At 44.0% G+C, this 20,609-nt stretch overlaps 1 protein-coding gene across 10 annotated transcripts in view; it reads left to right on the plus strand.

Annotated features, from left to right (window-relative positions):
• Positions 1–20,054, plus strand: part of CENPQ (centromere protein Q) — a 29,299-nt gene extending 9,245 nt beyond the window's left edge. For 4 of the 10 annotated variants that reach the window (XM_084822359.1, XM_084822369.1, XM_084822429.1 and 1 more), the window contains 7 exons: positions 3,154–3,211; positions 11,522–11,639; positions 12,200–12,334; positions 15,753–15,882; positions 16,642–16,761; positions 17,653–17,730; positions 18,599–20,054. In XM_084822359.1, the coding sequence (XP_084678485.1) occupies positions 3,154–3,211; positions 11,522–11,639; positions 12,200–12,334; positions 15,753–15,882; positions 16,642–16,761; positions 17,653–17,730; positions 18,599–18,724 (765 nt within the window). In that variant the 3' untranslated portion in view covers positions 18,725–20,054. The remainder of the gene's footprint in view (positions 1–3,153; positions 3,212–11,521; positions 11,640–12,199; positions 12,335–15,752; positions 15,883–16,641; positions 16,762–17,652; positions 17,731–18,598) is intronic. The other 6 variants (XM_084822386.1, XM_084822402.1, XM_084822393.1 and 3 more) reach the window with 3 other exon arrangements.
• Positions 20,055–20,609: the final 555 nt, after the last annotated feature.

Genomic DNA, 20,609 nt, shown 5'->3' on the forward strand with positions numbered 1-20,609 from the left:
AGAAAGGGGAGAAATTGCTGCCCTGCCCCACCATTGAGACTCCTATTATAGAAGCAGTTAGGGTGAGTTACAAAGAAACAGAGCTGGAATTGCAGGCAGAACAGCATCAATAAGTTTAATTGAACAGCACTATAGAGTAAGTTCTGTGCAAATGTTGTTCAAACAGGGTTCCAGCGCCTTGGAACATGGCATGGTAGACAGCAGAGTCTTGCATGGTAGACAGCAGAGAAACAGGGCTCGCCTTCCCCATCACTGTATCCCTATAGTAAGCATAACATCACCTGTTACATAACTTGTCTGCCAAACAGCTTAAAACCATACAGGAACCTTTCTAAAACACAAGGAGGCAATGTATTGGGGTAGCAGCTGGAGTCACACTGTTGCTCTCTAGTGGCTGTGGGGGATCATGGCCACTAGAGCTCCCTGTTTTTGTGCAGTGCGTATTGGATCTGTTTCTCCTATGTGGGAGATGCTGCTATTAATTGCTGAGAGAGGAGGGAGGAACACAGGGGATATTTGTAACAGTAATAGTGTGAAGCATAGTATTAACTCCCCTTGTTTATTTGTGTGTCGTACTTCGTCCTTGCACCCACAGTTGTAGTGGGTATTTGGAGGCCTGAGAAGACCGATGGTAGCAATATGTTCTTCCTACATTTGTTATGCCAGGCGGAGTGCGCAAAGTTCTCCCTTGTGTGCACAGCATGAGTCTGAAGCTGTATAATCCCATACTGTTCACACTACCATCTGAAATAGGGGCTCCCAGGCAGCAGCGTACATATTTTTGATGGTGTGCCATTATTGGCCACAGACTTAGTTGAAGTCCTATACTCCCTGGTGATGGTGTGGATGAGGGGAGTGGTTTTTGGATTCTTGTTGAGTGTAATGGGAATATTTTAACTTATGCCACCTCTTTTGGTGATGTAACTTTATGCTATCCTCATGGTGTGGTTTGACTCTGGTCTGATGGAGTTTAAGATACTGATTAACAGCGCAATCCTATACATGTCTACTCAGCAGTAAGTTCCTTTGAGTTCAGGGGGCTTACTCCCAGGTACGTGAATGTAAGATTTCAGCCTGCTTCTGCTTCTCCCACACCGCCACCTATTTTCAGCCTCAGTACCAGTGTTGGAGTATCCCTGGTGATATACGTGTGTATCTTCAAGACTTACACTGCAGTCCTATACACACCCTGCAGTAAGCCCTACTGAACTTGATGGGGCTTGCTTTTGATTAGTTATATATAGGATTGTGCTGTTAGTCAATATCCTAAAGCTCTGAAGCTGGTGTAAAGTGAGCTTAGGATTGCAGTGTAACAACAGTGAGCTCTGAACAAGTGATCTCAGGAGTTTCACATTATGTGCAGCTAGATTGAATTGGCCGCTAGAGGGTGGTGTTATTCCACAGATGTAAAAGTAGTGAGCAAGCAAGCTGTATTGATGTTTAATAAAGGAGGAGACCTATTCAGCAGCATTGAAGTGTTCTTGAAAGGTGCAACAAAATGTATGCATACTCTTTTGGTGGGGGATCTATAATCTCTTCTGTCATTCATGGAGGGTTGTAAGATTGTCACACCCCCCCAAACCTCGCAAGCTTTTACAAGAGACTCGCACATTTCACTGAAGGTTCTTGTCATGTAAAGGTGTTAAAAGACTTGATTACTTCCTTTAGCCTAGAGTTTGGGACTGGAACTGGGGAAGCTTTTAGCTTGCAGAATGTGCATGAAGATTCTTGTTGTTTGAGAAGAAGGTTTCACATTTTTTCTGCACAGCAAATATTTTTGTATCAGTAAGCCACTAACACCCTTCTCTATTGAACGTAGGCTGGTGATATTTCATTCGAAGTCCTGGCATAGTTGTGGACCTACTATGGGCGCTTCACTCTTGAGTGCCAGTCTATGTAATGGGAAATGTGACTGGCATTACAGAGGCCCTTTGGGAATATTCTTCCCCTGTTATTTTCTTGCAACGTGAGTCATGTTTTTAAGGTCACTTGTTTGCCTCAAACATCTCATGGACAGTTTCTTGCATGTTTACAGCCTCTAAGAAAGTAATGTACTTCCAAATAATTCCAAGAGATGGTAGGGAGTTGTGTGACATGGAAATTGACCCTAAGGTGAGGTTCACAAAACACTGTGACTGCTGTCAATAGTTATGGTTGTGTGCTTAGATTTACAATGTCATCCTACACATGTCTACTCAAAAGTAAGCCTCATTGATTTCCATGGGGCTTAGCCCCACGTAAGTGTAAGCTGATTCAACAACATGCATTATCAGTCATTGACATTTATAAAAGCACATAATATGTGAGATCCACTGTACAGAAATAAAAAAAAAAATACAAATACAATTCCCTACCCAGAAGGTCCCAGTCTAAAAAACTCAAGAAAAAAGGAGAAGGGAGTTGGAGGGAAAAGAGGAAACCTTTTGCCCATATTGGGACACAATAAAATAAGGAAAAAGAGTTACAGAATATAATGATTAACCTGGAAGTAGGAAACAATAAAAAATCAAATAGGATACAAGAAGAAAATACAGGAGAGAAAATATGCATTTCTAATAAATTATTAAATTGAAACAAAGAAGAAGCCAGCTGAATATTTAAAGGGACAGAGTTTCACACATGAGGGGCCACAAGAGAGAAATAGCCCAAGACAGTGGAAGCTTAATAAAAAGATTAGTGACTGATAAATGGAGGGACTAAGGCAAGGGACCAAGAGAAAGCAACACACAGTGCAATCCCATGTACGTACACTCAGAAGTATGATCCACTGTTTTCCACAGGGCTTGCTCCTAGGGAAGTGTGCATAGGATTGATAAGAACATAAATAAGAATAGACAGGAACATAAAGAGACATAGCGGTTAAGGCTGCAGCCCTCTGACTCCTGGAAGGGTGCCCCAGGGGCCATAGGATATGTTGGCTCTCCCCTGCTGTGGAGGGAGAGAGAACGACAGGGGAGCACTCCAGCCCTTCAGGCAGGATTGTCTCATAAGATGATGATTAAACTTAATAAAAAACTCATAAAGAAGTCAGTGTAGGTTTCAGTTTAAGTGGGTTGTGGGCCAGGATGTGAGTACACTGTATACATTTTTTAAAAAAACAGCTGCAACTAAAACATCCTTCAATGTATCTCTGTCCCCCATATTTCTTTATAGCAGGGTGCACAAGCAGTCCAGAAGAAAAAGATGCAGCAAAGAGAACAGTTTTCTGAAGGTATTAAATAGTTTTTCATTTTTCATTTGTGTGTGTGTCATTAGTGATTTCCCTTGTGTCATACTTTAAAACACTGATTAGTACTGTTAAAGTACTTTAGAAAAAAGTGACCTAGGCAATAGTTGAACCCGACATAGTTGTCGCCTACAGGAAGTGTATACCTGCCATTGATGGGCTTTGGCTTCCCTGCTCAGGGATTTGCCGTTTTCTCGATGCTCTAGGATCTGTCACTATGCTTAGAACATAAGGTTACAGAAGTAAATAAGACTGCTTTCCACCAACTGTTTTTGGGTGAGAAGACTGTGACCCTTTTCCTCTGATTTTTAGAATTAGCAGCTGCAGAATATCTTGTAACTGCAAAGGATAAAGTGCTTTTTAGTACATTTAGTGACTGCATTTTGGATGTGTGGAGTGTTTGGCTATAGGGTGTATAGGGGCGATGGAAAGAGTTGAAGTCTAAAGCATAGGATGTACAAACCTAGCTGTGGCTGTTGACCCACCCTTGACTGTGTGTGACCGAATTGTGCCACATGGGGTTCTTCCAAAAGACAGGGTTGCCGCAGTAGGCTGCTCCTCTTCCTTTGGCAACAGCCATGACTGTTCTATGATAAAACACTTTCTACAGACAGGTATGGAAAGAATCATTTTGCTGCTGTCCCTGCTGGAATTTGTCCACCTGGTTTTGCTGTGGCTTAGGCACATTTATCGATTTCTGCCTTCATAACCTTCAGACTCTATTACTGCAGCTAGTGCAAAACCTGGCAGCCTGTTTGCTTCACAGGTGTGGTTTGCCAGAGCCCATAACAGAAGTGCTTCAGGGACACCAATAAAACCTTGACCAATAAAGCCTTAAATTGTTTGAGCCCTACATAACTTTGGGACCACCACCTTCTCCATTTCATTCTGATCTGGGAGAAGGAAGAAAGGGTAGCCTCTTGATAGTGTCCTCCATGTATCCTCTAGCTCTCGTGTACCTGGTAGCTCATCCGCTGTGCTCTCCTGTCTTGCAGTGCTGCTATTGAATGCCAGGTCGGTCCGCAACAAGACTGCACCCATTCACAAACTAATTGTGGATGAGAAGACCAGTCTGCTGTGTATTACTGAGACCTGGGTGGGTGAGCTGGGTGGGGTTGACCTGACTCAGGTCTGACCACCTGGGTATGGGGGCGGGGGGGGGGGGGGAGTCGCCATCTTTTATAGAACTTCCATCTCTCTCTCCAGGAAACCGCTTCTCCTCAGAGCAGGTCTTGAGGGGTTGCACCTGGTGTGGTGCCATAGAGACAGACTGGGGATGCTGCTGGTGTACCGCCCACCCTGCTGCCCAGCATCCTCCCTGACTGAGCCAGAGAGGCGGTCTCAAGTTGTGCTGTTGGAGGAACGCCGGACAGTGGTTCTAAGTGACTTTAACTTTCACGCTGAGTCTGTCTCTGGAGCTCCAGCTCAGGACTTCATGGGGTCCATGACAACCACGAGGCTGTCTCAGTTAGTCTTTAGCCCAACACATGAAGCAGGGCATACCTTTGATTTGGTTTTTGCTCCAAGTTGTGAGCTGGGTGATCAGAAGATGTTGGGCAGGGGGAGTAACCCCATTATCATGGTCAGACCATTTCCTGCTGAGATTTAAACTCTCGGCGCTACTTCCCTCCAGCAGGGGTGGGGGACCCATTTGGATGGTCCGCCCCAGGAGACTGATAGAATCCAATGGATTTCTGAATGCTCTTGGGGATTTCCCAGTGGAGAAAGCAGGTGATCCAGCCTAGGCCCTAGTCTCACTGTAGAATGGTGAGATGCAGAGGGCCATCGACTTGATTGCACCTGAGTGCCCTCTTTGGTGCTGCGGAGCCCGCTCTGCTCCCTGGTATACTGGGGAGCTACAGGCAATGAAACTGAGAAGAGAAGACTGAGGGGAGATATGATAACACTCTTCAAGTACTTGAGAGTTTGTCACAGAGAGGATGGCCAGGATCTCTTCACCATTATCCCAGAGTGCAGGACACGGAATAATGGGCTCAAGTTACAGGAAGCCAGATTCCCGTTGAAGATCAGGAAAAACTTCCTGACTGTTAGAGCAATACGACAATGGAACCAATTACCTGGGGCAGTAGTGTGCTCTCCCACACTGGAGGCATTCAAGATGAGGCTGGACAGCCATCTGTCAGGGATGTTCTGACTTTGATTCCTGCATTGAGCAGGGGGTTGGACTCAATGGCCTTGTAGGCCCCTTCCAACCCTACTATTCTATGATTCTATGAAACAGGCTGGACATCAGCTAGAGTACAAATGGTGCCAGACTCGAAGTGAAGATGACCGAGTACGCTCTAGAGCACATAATCGTGCCTATTGTGTGGTGGGGCGGACAGCAGAGTAAGTTTATTTTGCTGTCTCTACCACGTTCTCAAGTAGCCAACCAGTGGAGCTCTTTTGGGTGGTCCGAGGGTTGTTAACATTCTCCCCAGAGAATGGTCCCCTGGTCCCCTCAAGGGCCTGCTGTGGCTTTTTTGCATCGTACTTTGAGGACAAAATCACTTGTCTCCACAGCGAATTTGACACTGCTGTTAGTGCAGTCCAGTGTCTGATGCCACTATCTGCCTGATTTTGTGGGATTAGTTTCAGTTGCTGGGGCATGATGATGTGGACAAAGTACTTGTAGTAAAGCGACCGACCACATGCCCTCTTGATCCTTACCCCTCCTGGCTAATAAAAGCTAGCTGAGGGGGTATGACTGGGTGGGTCCAGGCTGTGGTGGATGCTTCTGTACGGGAATGGATGGTCCCTGCTGTACTTGGGGACACAGTAGTGTGACCACTCCTGAAGAAGCCCACTCTGGACCCAACGGTGTTAGACAACTACCGCCCAGTTGCAAATACCCCTTTTCTAGGGAAGGTACTTGAGAGCGTTGTGGCGGAGCAACTGCAGGCACTCTTGGAGGATACCTATTATCTAGACGCATTTCAATCTGGGTTTCCTCCTGGTTACAGTACTGAATTAGCCTTGGTTGCCCTGATGGATGACCTTTATCTAGAGAGGGACAGGGGGAGTGCAACCCTATTAATTCTGCTTGATCTCTCGTCGGCTTTTGATACCTTCGACCATGATATCCTCCTGGATATCATCCGACTCCGTGGGATGGGTATTGGAGGCACTGTGCTACAGTGGTTCCTGTCCTATCTACGGGGCCGATTTCAGAGAGTAACAGTGGGTGACTATTTCTCGAGCCCTTGGCAATTGAGCTATGGGATGCTGCAGGGTACCATCTTGTCCCCAATGTTGTTTAACATCTATATGAAGCTGCTGAGAGCAGTCATTAGGGGATCTGGAGCTAAATGCCATCAGTATGCCATCAGACACGGGCTAGAGCTATATCTTCAGCCTATCACGTGGCGGTGAAGGCAGCAAAAAAAGAATATTATGCTGCCTCCATCGCATCTGCAGAGTGCTGCCCCAGGAGGCTGTTCCAAGTGGTCCGGAGCCTGGTCGGTCCTGTGGCTCCGGAACCACTGGAGCATTCTAAGGCCTCCTGTGAGGCTTTGGCAAGGCACTTTGCAGATAAAATTGATCAGATTAGGTGTGTTACTCTGCACACTGTGGATACAGTTAGTGAGCAAGAGGTGGCCTGTGGCAAACCGGTTTTGTGGGATCGGTTCCAGCTTCTTCCTCCTGATGAAGTGGACAAGGTGCTTTCATCTGTAAGGCCGACCACCTGCTTACTTGATCCTTGCCCATCTTGGCTCATTATGAGCTGCAGAGAGAGACTGGGTGAAGGGATCAGGGCGGTGGTGAACGCCTCCCTTGAGGAGGGAGTGATGCCATCAGCCCTCAAGGAGGCAGTGATAAGACCGCTCTTAAAGAAGCCCTCCTTGGATCCTCAAGTTCCGAACAACTTTCGCCCAGTCTCAAATCTGCCATTTTTGGGCAAGGTGATTGAGCGGGTGGTGGCGGTGCAGTTGAAGGCACACTTGGAAGAAACTGATTATCTAGACCCATTTCAGTCGGGCTTCAGGCCTGGGCATGGGACAGAAACGGCCTTGGTCGCCTTGGTGGATGATATGAGGAGGGCTCTGGATAGGGGTGAATGCTCCTTCCTTGTTCTCCTCGACCTCTCAGCGGCTTTTGATAGCGTTGACCACGGTATCCTCCTGGACCGCCTGGAGGGGTTGGGCATTGGAGACACTGTATTGCGGTGGTTCCGGTCCTTCCTCTCCGGCAGGTACCAGAGGGTAGCACTGGGAGAGGAGGTTTCGGACCTGTGGCCACTTACTTGTGGGGTGCCACAGGGTTCCATCCTCTCCCCGACGCTATTTAACATCTATGTGAAGCCACTGGGGGCTATCATCAGGAGGTTTGGGGTGCAGTGTCATCAATATGCGGATGACACGCAGCTCTACCTCTCATTCAAATCTTCACCAAGGTTGGCCGTAGAATCCCTGTCCAAATGTCTGGAGACGGTGAGTGGCTGGATGGGGAGGAATAAGCTGAAGCTGAACCCTGACAAGACAGAGGTACTTTTGGTGGGAGACAAGAGGAGGCTGGGGGATGTTGACCTGGTGTTGAATGGGGTACGGCTACCCTTGAAAGACCAGGTCCGCAGCCTGGGGGTCATTTTGGACTCCCAGCTGTCCATGGAGGCTCAGGTGTCAGCTGTGAGCCGGACAGCGCTGTATCAACTCCATCTGATACGGCAGCTGCGCCCCTTCCTTCCCGACCATCTGCTCCCATCGGTAGTACATGCCCTGGTCTCCTCTCGTTTAGACTACTGTAATGCGCTCTACGTGGGGTTACCCTTGAAGACGGTTCGGCAGCTGCAGCTGGTACAGAACGCGGCGGCTCGCCTGATTAAAGGCAGCCGCCGGCGAGATCACATCACTCCAGTGCTGAAGGAGTTGCACTGGTTACCAGTTGTTTTCCGGGCCAAATTCAAGGTGTTGGTTTTGACCTTTAAAACCCTATATGGTTCCGGCCCAGCCTATCTTAAGGAGCGCCTCCAGCAACACCAGACAGGCCGCTTAACAAGATCAGCCTCAGATGGCCTTCTCTCTGTCCCATCAGCCAGGACAGCTAGACTGGTGGGGACGAGGGAGAGGGCCTTCTCTGTGGTGGCCCCCACTCTGTGGAACTCCCTCCCTAGGGAACTCCGCCATGCCCCCTCTTTAATGAGCTTCCGTCGTGCATTAAAAACGTGGTTGTTCAGGCAGGCATTTGGGGTGGGTTAGGGTATTTTAAAAAAAAAAATTTTATGGTAAAATTTTATTGTTTTAAATTGTTTTATGGGGGTTGTACATCGCCCAGAGTGGCTGGGTGACCAGTCAGATGGGCGATTAATAAATTTAATAAATAAATAAAATGACATGCAGCTCTGTCTCCCTGTGACATCTGAATCAGTGCCTAGACTCAGTAATGGGCTGGATGAGGGCCAATAAACTGAAGCTGGATCCTGGCAAGATGGAAGCCCTGTGGGTGAATGGTTCCCGCGTCTGGGAGAAAGGCTCATTGCCTGTTCTGGATGAGGTTGCGCTCCCTCTAAAAGATCTAAAAGTGCTGCGGCTGCTCGGAGTACCTGCTACCAGCTTTGGTTGGTTCGCCAACTACGGCCTCTCCTGGACAGGGATAGCTTGGCCACAGTGGTACAGGCATTAGTATCCTCAAGACTGGGTTACTGCAACGCGCTCTATGTGGCGCTGCGCTTGAGGCTGGTCTGGAAGCTGGAGCTAGTGCAGAGTGGAGCAGCTCGGCTGTTGTCGGGAGCTGCCCCTTTTCAGCATGTAGCTCCTTTGCTGAGGGAACTGCACAATTCACTACCAGGGCAGGTTTAAGGTATTAGTACTAGTTTACAAATAATACAAAGCCCTAAACAACTTGGGACCAGGATACCTGAGAGAGCACCTCCTGCTTTACCAACCTGCCTGGTCACTGAAGTCATCAGAGGGCATGTTCCTGGTGGTTCCACATTGACCCATGGCCTGGTTAGAGTCCACCAGGAAAAGAGCCTTCAGCAGGGTGGCCCCCTTCCTGTGGAATTCCCTGCCTTTAGACGTCAGGCAGGCGCCAACACTGTTCTGCTTGCAGCGCCTCCTGAAGACAGCTATTTTCCAGGAAGCATTCCTTAACTAACCAGCCACGGTTTTTATTGGCATTCTCTTTTTAAAAGAACAATTTTAGTAATGGTGTTTTAATTCTTTTTATCTTTTTACTTTTTTACTCCTTATGTTCACTGCTCTGGAGTTTTAGATATGGAGCAGTATACAAATGCTGTCAATAAATAAAGGTTTATTTGCATGCTGAGATGTTATCAGCAGCTCCTTCCTAGCTTTGGAAGCCCTTGCCAGAAACAATGCTTTTGTTTAAGTCAGAGATTCCCGAATGGTGTGCTGTGAGGGGAGCAGAAGTGTGGCTGAAAAACTAAGCCACTGTAGGATGTGTACGCCACTCTGCTGGTGTTGGTATGGCGGGGTTCGGTGCAGCATTCACACCACACACCTCCGCTTTGCCAATATATGGCCAGTAACATCATCCCAAGGGTGTGAGTAAGGGTGTACCAAGATTGCCTGACACAACCAGCACTATTGCTGACAGGTGTGGAATAATCTTTGAAGATCACCCTTACCCAGGAAGCACAGATTCATTCTTGGGCCCTGATGTACTGGAGGATGGGATCCAGAGGCAACATTAACTACGCTGGCCTGCAATTACAAGGAGACTGCCTGTCCATTGTCCTGGAGATAGATTGAGGAATATAGCAATACATATGAGCATAAGGGCAAAAAGTGCATCCAATTTTAATTTGGAAAGAAACAGTGCCCTAGATGTCAAAAGTTTGGGGAATACCAGTTGGACCTGCAATTTAGTAGCTGAAGATAAATATGGAATTAACATTTTGTTTAACACCATTTCATAGTATTTTTGTTGGCTGTGTTACAATGTTGTTTTAGAGCAGTCTTCTCCAGCCTGGGGCCCTCCAGATGTGTTGGACTTCAACTCTCAGTATGGCTAGGGGGTGGTGGGAGTTGTAGCCCAACACATCTGGAGGGCCCCAGGCTGGAGAAGGCTGCCTTAGGGTGCAATCCTGGCTGGGGCATGCTGGGAGTTGTAGGACTTTTTTCTGTCTAAACATGCATAAGATTGCATCCTAAGGATATTATTACCTGTTGTACATTTTGGGTGGATTAAACATCTAAATAAGCACAGAATATTTAGGCCACAATCCAGGACTTTGTCACATTTATTTGAAGGCTTTTGCTGGAAAGGGACAATCCATTTAACATTTGCAAAATAAATCACCTTAGAAAGAGAATTGTTTAAGAAAGTGATCATGCCATCATACATGTATTTTACAGCACAGCATTCTGGCCAAGCCTAGCCATGATAGTGACTGAGTTAGGATGACAAGATAACCCACGATAGGTTAAATAAGCTTGCGAGGTTTATTTAACCCATTGTGGGTTATCATGACGTCTGTCGGGTATTTTTTTTAATCCACAAAGGCTTATTTGGCCGAAATAAGCCACTCTGATAACCCACAGTCTGCAGTAGGGGTTATTTAACCCATGGTGGGATATTGTGTTGTCTGTTGGGCACTGTTGGTTAAGTGGTTCACCTATAGAGTTACAGGGCTAGAGCGCATCAGATCGCTACCGGCACTCTGTTCTTTGTGGGCGTTCTCTGTTGGTGAAATATGCAATTGAGAGCACTTAAAGGCATTTATCCCAACAATATCTGGGTGGGGGGAAATGCGCAATTGCGGGTTTGGAGCATGTGGGGTGTTCACCCCTTTTTGTGTGATCGTGCAGGGTTTTGATGGTTCATTGGGTGCCCCCCAACTAGGGAAGGCTGTGTATGAAGTTTGGTCCTGATCCTGCAAACCTCCAAGATGTTATAGCCTCCACCCTCTTTTTGGTGACCTGGGATTTTCGCTGCTTTGTGAGTAATGGTGCAGGGTTTTGATGGAGCATCAGGTGCCTCCAGACTAGCGGGGACTGTGTATGACGTTTTATCCTGATCCTGCAAACTTACAGCACTTTAGACCCACCACCCCCATGTCGGGGTGACACTAGAAGTGCTGTATTAAGCCCCTGTACTTTGTCAATGGGTGAAACAGTGCCACTGCTCAGGCGGGAGGACTGCAGCAGGACAGGGCGTGGGGGGATGACTCAGATTAAGCACAGCTATTCACAGTAGCGTATTAGCCCGCTCGTGTGGAGGGGCATCGTGGGTTATTTAAAAAATAAACTACTATGAGTAGCTTATTAAGCCACCATGGCTTAAAGTGATGTCTGAACACAGCCAGTGACAAACTTTCTTGTGTATTGCCGGCAGAAACAACTTCTCTATCCACAAAAGTAGTGAGGGTGACTCCAAAGCAAAGAGCAAAATGGCGCCCACTCCCAAAGAGCACTAGAGAGCACTTGGAATCCATGATGCGTTGGTTAATAACGTAAGTACCAAAGACCTCTCTACCAATATTACATTTGTTTCCCTTGAGAAGCTTCACCAATGCTGACAAGCATGTTTGTCCTTAGTCAGTAACTGTAACTCTTAATGAAGAGCTAACTAAAATGCCTTTGGGAATGAAAAGATACTAAGCAGTTTAATCATTAGGTGAGTGTTTCAGACAATGTACATAAGCACTGCCTTACTGGATCAGACCAAAGTCCGTGTCGCCCAGTAATGCCCCTTCCCCATTCCCCTGCTCTTCTGTCATGACACATTCCTTCCTGTGACCTTTGCTCATCCAATTCTGCTGCCCTTGGCCATCCAAAGGTATCCTATTGGTCTCCCCTCAAATCCCTTTATGTTCACTTCTGGAAGCAAGAAGTATGTCTCTTTATTGGACCAGCAGATAGTAATCAGCCTGCTTTGAATAGATGTCAGAAAAGCGAAGGCAAGACAAAAAATAACCCAGTTCATGCCAAGAATATCTTGGTGTGCAGTGTAGTATATCTGCGGTTCAATTAAATATTTTCCTGACAAACATTCATATGACATTCTTGACAGTACAAATTCAACAAACATTTTCTGTATGGGCGAAAGAAACAAGCAATATGTTATGCCTCCTTCCAGATCTCTTTTGTATGAAACTACAGAGAATCAGAGTGAAACTGAAAAGCACTTAAACCTCCTCAAGAAAAGGTAATGAATACAAGATAGCAAGAAAAATAAAGACCTGCAGGTGTTTGTGCAACATGATGTTAAGCATGTTTATAGGTTTAAATGCTATATTGAGTTCAATGAGTGAACATTGCTAAGACTACAGCCTTAATTATACTCTAATGTAAGGTTGTCCAGCTGGCATTCCAGTGGCTAGATTATCACCCATCCACTTGGATTATTATTTCAGCTGTACCCTGAGAACCCTACCAGACTTTAATCAAAGGCATAGTTTCACTCACAAGAAAAGCCTGTTGAAGGTTTAAGATAACTTTTAATGTTATATATCTCACTGAGATTTTGTATCTATGTGCACATGCTCCTTAACTGCAGAGCACTTACCACAAGATGATGCCAAATTCATTATGCCAGACCAGTTGTGTGTGTGTGTGTGGCCGGGGGCGGGGGGTCAGTCTGTGTGACTGAATACATTTCCAACTTCTGGCCTGCTGCAGTAGCCCCTTAGATCAGTGGAAGTCCACCATCCCTGATCTAAAGGATTCTTGAAAATTCTCTGCTCTCTAAATCCTGAGTCTAGTCTTCTCCAGGAAATATAAAAAGCCAAAAAGAGACCCTGCTGTGAAGTGAAGGCATTCTTTCTAGGCTGTTCATTAAGTTGAATAGGCAAGGCTTGTCAGAACTGAAGGGTTCCCTTTGCCAGCTTCTTGTAGGTTAAAGGGCTTGAGCAGACTAACTGCGTTATTTCCCAGTGAGGCATGTACATTGAACAGTACACTGGAATTTAGAGGTACGTGATTTGACATTTCAGAGCTGCAGCCACTACTGCCAACCCAATGACCAAGGTTAGGGCTTGTTTAAGTGCTGGTTAATGTGTTCTTCATAGCATTTCTCATTAAAAAATCATGTACATTAGACTGCACACTATGGACTAGGTATAAAGCCTGTTGTGTCTAATTCATCTGGTATTCTCTACATATGACTTCAGTCCTAAACACACGATCTAGGGACACATGGAACACAGCGGAACTTCTTTCTAAGTAAACATGCATAGGATTGTACTGTAACAATTATTTTCCAAAGCATAAATGCCAGTTAGGGAATGTCCTAGTTTGATTTTTAAGAGGAGGTGTTAATTTGTGGTGCATTTCTCGGTGGCTGGTGAGACAGTCAGTCAGTCCTACTCCTTTAGAATCATAGAACTCTTAGAGTTGGAAGGGGTCATTTAGGGCATCTAGTCCAACCCCCTGCTCACTGCAAGAACCCAGTTTTAAACCATCCCTGACTGGCTGTCCAGTCTCTGCTTGAATACTTCCAGCCATGGAAAGCCCACTGCCTCCCTAGGCAGTTGGTTCCATTGTCTGAATGGTCTGGCCATTAGGAAGTGTTTCCTGATGTTCAACCGAAATCTGCCTTCCTGTATCTTAAGCCCATTATTTTGTGTCTTGGATGAAAGATAACAGGTTGCAGCCTTCTTCTGTGTGACAACCCTTTAGGTACTTGAAAAGTACTCTCATATCCCCCCAGTCTTCTCTTCTCAAGGCTAAACATACCCAGTTCCTTCATCTTTCCTCATAGGACTTAGTTTCTAGTCCCCTGATCATCTTTGTTGCCCTCCTCTGAACTTGTTCCAATTTATCTGAATCCTTCTTAAGAACTGAACACAGTATGTGAGCTGAAGTCTGACCAGAGCAGAGTAGAGTGAAACTATCACTTCCGGTGATTTTGAAACTTTTATTTCACTTGATGCAACCTAAAATTGCCTTTGCCTATTTTGCAACCATATCACACTGCTGACTCATATTCCCCTTGTGATTGTCTATAACTCCCAAGATCCTTTTCACATGTACTTTCAAATTATTCACTTTAAAATCAGTATCTGTGAAATCCCTATTCATTTTCCATAATGAATATCTAAGGAAACCACCCTCAATCTAGGTCCCTCCAGATTTTGTTGCAACTCCAGCCATCTCTGCCCATTGGTCATGCTGGGTGGGGAAAATAAGAGTCAGAGGAAACAACATCTGAAGGGGCGCACCAGGTTGGGGGAGGCTGAGCTAAAGAGAACTGGCATAGGATAGCAGTTGAGAGTGCTAAGTTGGTCCTGTTTAGTTTCAGAACGTAGACCAGTTGGGTTTGAGGCACCCAGTGGGTAACCAAGCTAAGTCTAAATAGACAAGCATCACCACAGACACAGAATTTAACTGAAATGCATTAAATGTTTTATTTAAGAAAACTATGAAAAACTCATAGTCCGCATAAGGACGGTCTCAGTCCCCTTATCACAGGTGCACAGCATGAGCAAGTCAGTAAAGGCTTTTTCTCCAGATCGGCATCTGACCATGCGCAAAACTCCATTTTTCACTGCTTCTTATCATTAGCTGTAGGTCTTCCCAAGACACAATCAGGCTATTTAACAATTTCAGGGCCAGGTTAGCAATTTGTAATTTGAGGCAGCCTCTTCAGGCTTCTGTTAGCAATATTATTTAATCACTTTGGTGCCAGATTAACAAAGGTATGAACCATAGGTCAGAAAATCCCCATTCAAATCTCTATGGAGCAGAGAGCACATGAGCCTGAGGCTCACTGTGGCCCTTTCTCATAATGCCAGCCTGCGAGTTCCCAATATGTTTAGTTAATACAATACATCCCAATATATTAAGTTAATACTTCCTTTAGTATAACAAGAAAGAATCCATTTCAAAAAGATATAATTGTAAATAAATAAATGAAAATTGTATATCAGTTACAGAGCCCCAAAATGTGTGTTGATTTTAATCGTAAGAAAATGTATCTTAGCTAAACCTGTTTTATTTAGGTAATTTTAAAACTATTGAACACTGCCTTCTGGAGTTTTACTTTTTTCCTATTGCTTCTTAGCCAGATTGATTCAAAATGCATTGAATAGGCAACAATATAATTGAAACAATATAATTAATTTAATTAAAATTTTAATTAATATAATTAATTACAATATAATTAGAAAAATATCAAATTGAGAAGACATTACAAGCGTTACAATGCACACCCATCACCACCAGTAGCTAGCCCAGAAAAAACCCACTTCCAGAAGGCTTGACCTTCAGCAAGCCTCCAGGGAGAAGGAAGTTCCACAGTTGTGGGGCAGCTGCCAAAAATTCTGCTCTTGGTGTATGTGATGCCCAGAAAGTTGATGCAAATATTATATAGTTAACAAAGCACTGTCAGCCGATATGAGACATAGGGGTGGGGCATTGGGGAAGAAGTCTGAGGTCATTGAGGTCATAATCTATCAATCTATTGGTCATAATCTACAAAGAAACATTTTGTAATACAGTTACCAGTGCTAAATCAGTTGCACCTGACCTGGCAGGATACTGATCCCTTGCATGATTTCATGTACTACAGTTGAATCAGTTACTTTTACTACATGTTGATCATCTTGTCTATCATTTTGCTCAAGGCTTCTAAAACATTTTGAGACCCTGAGAGTTCCTGTGGAGAAGCTGAGCAGCCTAAAGAATGTGCATAAGATTGTAGCAGAGGAAAAGAAAAAGAGTCTACTCGTGCAAGAGGGTTTGGCAGAACTGCAGGTAAGGAAGAGAGGGTGATTCTTGGGTATTTATTTATGTCACATCACCTGAAAGTAAATAGTGAAAGAATAATCAATTCCATGAATAAGAGGAGCTTTGTGTGATTTGAAGCTTACAGCCCCCACCAACATCGTTTCTCCAGCCTTAGTTTCTGTTTTGTTTAAAGAAGAGTTCCAGTGAACCAGAAACCTTTACAAAGCTCATTACTTTGTAAAGATTCAGTTGGTGCTAATAACAGTATTATGCTATTGTTTCAAAATATTTCAAATGATTTCTTCCTATTACTTCATGTCACGATGCTATACTGCTGCACCCCTCTCTGTTTGAGGGTCGCAAATAAAAGTTTTTAGGTACAAAAGGATTACTTATTCCCCCCAAATCTCTAAACTTGGATAATCTTTATTGGTTACCATACAAAACCCACCTCATGGACTTTTATCTTTTTAATTCTCCAAAAGAGAGAAGAAAACGGGAGTAAGAGGATGTTGTACACCCCAAACGACCACTATGTTAGTATATTACATGTTATAATTAATTTTGTATTATTGTACAATTTCCTTCTGTTCAAGTAGTAGCGGGGTCATCTCATTCTATTCTGCACAGCGGTTAACTGGAAAGATGAAGAATATTTGTCCTACATCAAGCTTATGACCCATATGTAACAGTGAGAGTTTGTCTAATCCTGGCATAATGTTCTCTACATGGATAATTCCTTGCTTTAAACACATTCCTTAACTTGCACTTCTCTTTTAAATGCAGAATGAAATAGACAAAGTTTTGTCAGCAGCAGAATTCAGAGATGAGAATATACGAAGTCTCCAGAACAAAGTACAGGAATTAAAATGTGAGCTGGCAGCAGAGGAAGCAGCAGCAAGCAAGGTATTTATTTATTTATAATCTATACTGCTTAATGTTTTTTTTTAAATCCCTAAGTGGCTCACATTAAAATGTATGCATAATTCAATATAAAATAATAAATAATTAAAAACCTTACAACAAGAATGACAATAAAACAGGATAACAACCTTTTGACAGAGAGCCTCTCTAACCATGTCTGAGAGAGTGTTCCAGAAGGTGGTTGCCACTACTGAGAAGGCTTGCTCATGTGCTGTTACCTGGAGACATTGTATTGCTTGTGGAACAACCAGCAAGGCCTCCTCAGAAGATCTCAGGATTGGCTGGATGTATGTATAAGGGGGTCTGCTAGCTATCTTGGTTATTTAGGGCTTTGTACAGTAACAACAGAACCTCGAACATGGCTTGGTAGGTATCTTGGAAATGGGTTTGGAATTTTGTCTGGGTAAGAGGCATTGGAATTTGGCCACATAATGAGAAGAAAGACAGGATACCCTGGAGAAGATGCTGATGCTAGGGAAAGTGGAAGGCAAAAGGAAGAGGGGCCGACCAAGGGCAAGATGGATGGATGATATTCTGGAGATGACGGACTCGACCTTGGGGGAGCTGGGGGTGGCGACGGCCGACAGGAAGCTCTGGCATGGGCTGGTCCATGAAGTCACGAAGAGTCGGAAGCGACTGACCGAATAAACAACAACAAAGAGGCATTGGGTTTGTCTCACTTCTGCATGAGTTCAGGAAGGGGAAATACATGATTGCTCAACGTCTTCTCTCTTTGACATAGCAGTTCAAGAAGGATTTCTGTACAGCAGTTCTTCCCCCCCCTCCCTGAGTAAGGACATAGGGGGAAAAGGACTAAGGCAGAATTTTATTTCTAGATATGTTCATGTTCAGTATTTTCCCTCTTCTCTCTAGATATTCCAGAGAGATGGCAATGATGATCTTGCTCTTCCTGATATGACAAAGGACCATCTAAAAGCACCCATTCTTCAGGTGAGCAGAGATAGGGAGGTATCCTTCAGAGGCCTCCTGACTGGTTAGGCCTCATCTTGAGTACTGTGTCCAGTTCTGGGTGCCACACTTTAAGAAGGATGCAGACAAACTGGAGAGAGTTCAGAGGGGGGCAACGAAGATGATCAGGGGACTGGAAACAAAGCCCTGTGAGGAGAGACTGAAAGAACTGGGCATGTTTAGGCTTGAGAAGAGAAGACTGAAGGGAGATATGATACCGCTCTTCAAGTACTAGAAAGGTTATCACAGGGAGGAAGGCCAGGATCTCTTCTCGATCATCCCAGAGTGCAGGACACGGAATAATGGGCTCAAGTTACAGGAAGTCAGATTCTGGCTCAACATCAGGAAAAACTTCCTGTTAGAGCAATACGACAATGGAACCAATTAACTAGGGAGGTAGTGGGCTCTCCCACACTGGAGGCATTCAAGACGAAGCTGGACAGCCATCTGTCAGGGGTGCTTTGACTTCGATTCCTGCATTGAGCAGGGGGTTGGACTTGGTGGTCTTATAGGCCCCTTCCAACATTCTATGACTCTTGAACATCTCTTCTTGCAAGAGTATCTTTTCTACTGTATTTCACAATAGGAACAAACTTTATTTGACTAGCCTACTCCTAAAGAATGACATCTGCACACTTTTCCTGAATCACAGAAACAGTGATTAAGTAATACCTCCTAAATGATTTTCTCCTAGATACTAAGGCTCACCACTCCTTTATGTTGTATCCCCTACTTGTGGTCTTGTGTTATCTAAAACTTCACTGGAAATTGCTCTAATTTCTTACATGAAAATCCTTTGTATTGTTATTCTCATACCTTCTTAAACCTTCTGACATTTAACATTCTTTAGAATGAGCTTTTGAAGATTGGAAACCAACAAGGTCTTCTTAATGACCTGAACACCATCCAGCAATCAGACGAAATGAAGACTGTGTTGGCTTTTCTAGAACAAGCGTATGAAAACATGGACTTCTGAATAAAGTGAGGCAATACATGGACATTGCTTATTGAAGAACAGAAACATCAGCTGTAGCTCTTGTTGCTTTCATTTTCCACAGATATATGTAAGGAAGGATCTGAAATAATTAATTTGTTTTCAGAACATGATTATGACGCTCCTCTTATAGTGATCTGTCTTTCCAGATTATATTCATGCATTTTCCCAGTGTGTTCTGTGGAGACTCTTGTCAAATGAATGGGAGACATTTTAAAATTAACCAGCCTATATATGAAGATTCATATTCTGCTTATCACTTTAATATTTTTGCTTGCATTGTACTATGTTTCCCTTTAGTGCTACAAATTTGATAGCTGGGTGCAATATTCTACAATTCTGTTGGTACAAAGGTGTGAAGAGCCTAGCTTCCCATGAAAGAACTGTATATTGTCGCTTGAAACTTTCTTGGTTTTCATAACGTTTATTTTTCCAGAGGCCCAACTAAAACAGCCATTAATATCATACTGTGCTGAGAGCTCTGTCTGTCTCCTTGAAGCTGCAATCCACATCACCTTAATCTGACATGTTTGTGTTTAAGTAGTTTTATGGCCCAGTTCTATTGCTCAAGCATGGAGTTGCTGATAAGATTTCATGCAAAACACCTAGCATTGATCAGGTGACCTTGCATCAACATTGGGGCAAAACCCTGGCAGTATTGCCAGTGCTCTGCTGTACAGTTATGCTGGACAATGGTAGTTACTACAGATTGAGGTGGGAGTCTACTTGAGGTGAGCTGGGCTTCCCGCCTCAATTCTCCTTGCAGAAATCAAGCAGGGGCGTTTGCCTATGTGAATACCCCAACTCATTTTCTCCTGGCACCCTTATTAATGTACATGAGGATGTTTGTTCACATCTAATGGAAGGGCAGTGAATTACTTACATTTTTTCAAATGCATTTTAAGAGAGAAAGATGTTTTATCCAGTTGCAGTTGCCTCCTTTCAGGTAAGATTGGATCTCATGGATATTGGAATTAATGCCTAAAAGTAGGAGAAACCTGAAGTTAAAGGATTATATTTTTAATTATAGGAGTTGGGTGTCATTCTTTACTCAGACCACTTTTCAATACAGAAAATCACACCTGGCTCTTTTTATGTTTAATAGCCACAAGATTAAGGTATGAATCTTACTTCTCAGAGTTCTGTCCTCTTAGTCAAGTGCCATTCAATTTTGTCAATTGTCAAGTGCATTCAGTTTTGGAAAACAAAATGACATGGGCATATCATACATCTCTGGCATGAATGTATCCATATTTGTTTCTTCACATCTTTTGAAAGAGACCTGAATAAAATAAATTTCTTTTAACTGCAACTGCTAAAACACTGGGCTGCCAGTGAGCTCTCTTCTCAGTTTGTTTACATGTTACTCGTCTCTCTCTCATGAGGAAAATGCATTCTAGTCTATGATCTACAGAGAACTAAAAGCATATGTATGGTTGCTAGGGATGGGACCTTGAAAGCTAGGGTAAAGGAGACATGATTTCAGCCAGAATATGTTTTTCCTAGCCAAGGCTTGATCTGTGTTTCAAAATACATGTTCATCTATATAAATTATCTTTGTTCCATACTTTCTGGATGAGTAACTTTTATCAAATTGAAAAATGGCCATGTTTTTCTATATTTAATATTAAACAAAATCTAATTTGCTGTTCTGAGTCATGTATTATTCTGCAATGGTGACTTTAGATCTGTGATAGAGGTTTAAGATACTAAGGTAGATACATAGATGGATTTGGCACAGTAAGGGTGTGTCTTGCCTCTTGCGAATCTAGGGAAAGTGAAACATGGAACTAAATTGTCTGACTCAAGTAGGATGCCTTACTATTGAAACGTAAAAATTTTCTTGCCCAAGTTTGGAAGGGCTATG

The sequence above is a fragment of the Heloderma suspectum genome, chromosome 1, assembly GCF_057233095.1.
Source record: "Heloderma suspectum isolate Gila_16-S chromosome 1, 16-S_ref, whole genome shotgun sequence".
Taxonomy (NCBI): Eukaryota; Metazoa; Chordata; class Lepidosauria; order Squamata; family Helodermatidae; genus Heloderma; species Heloderma suspectum.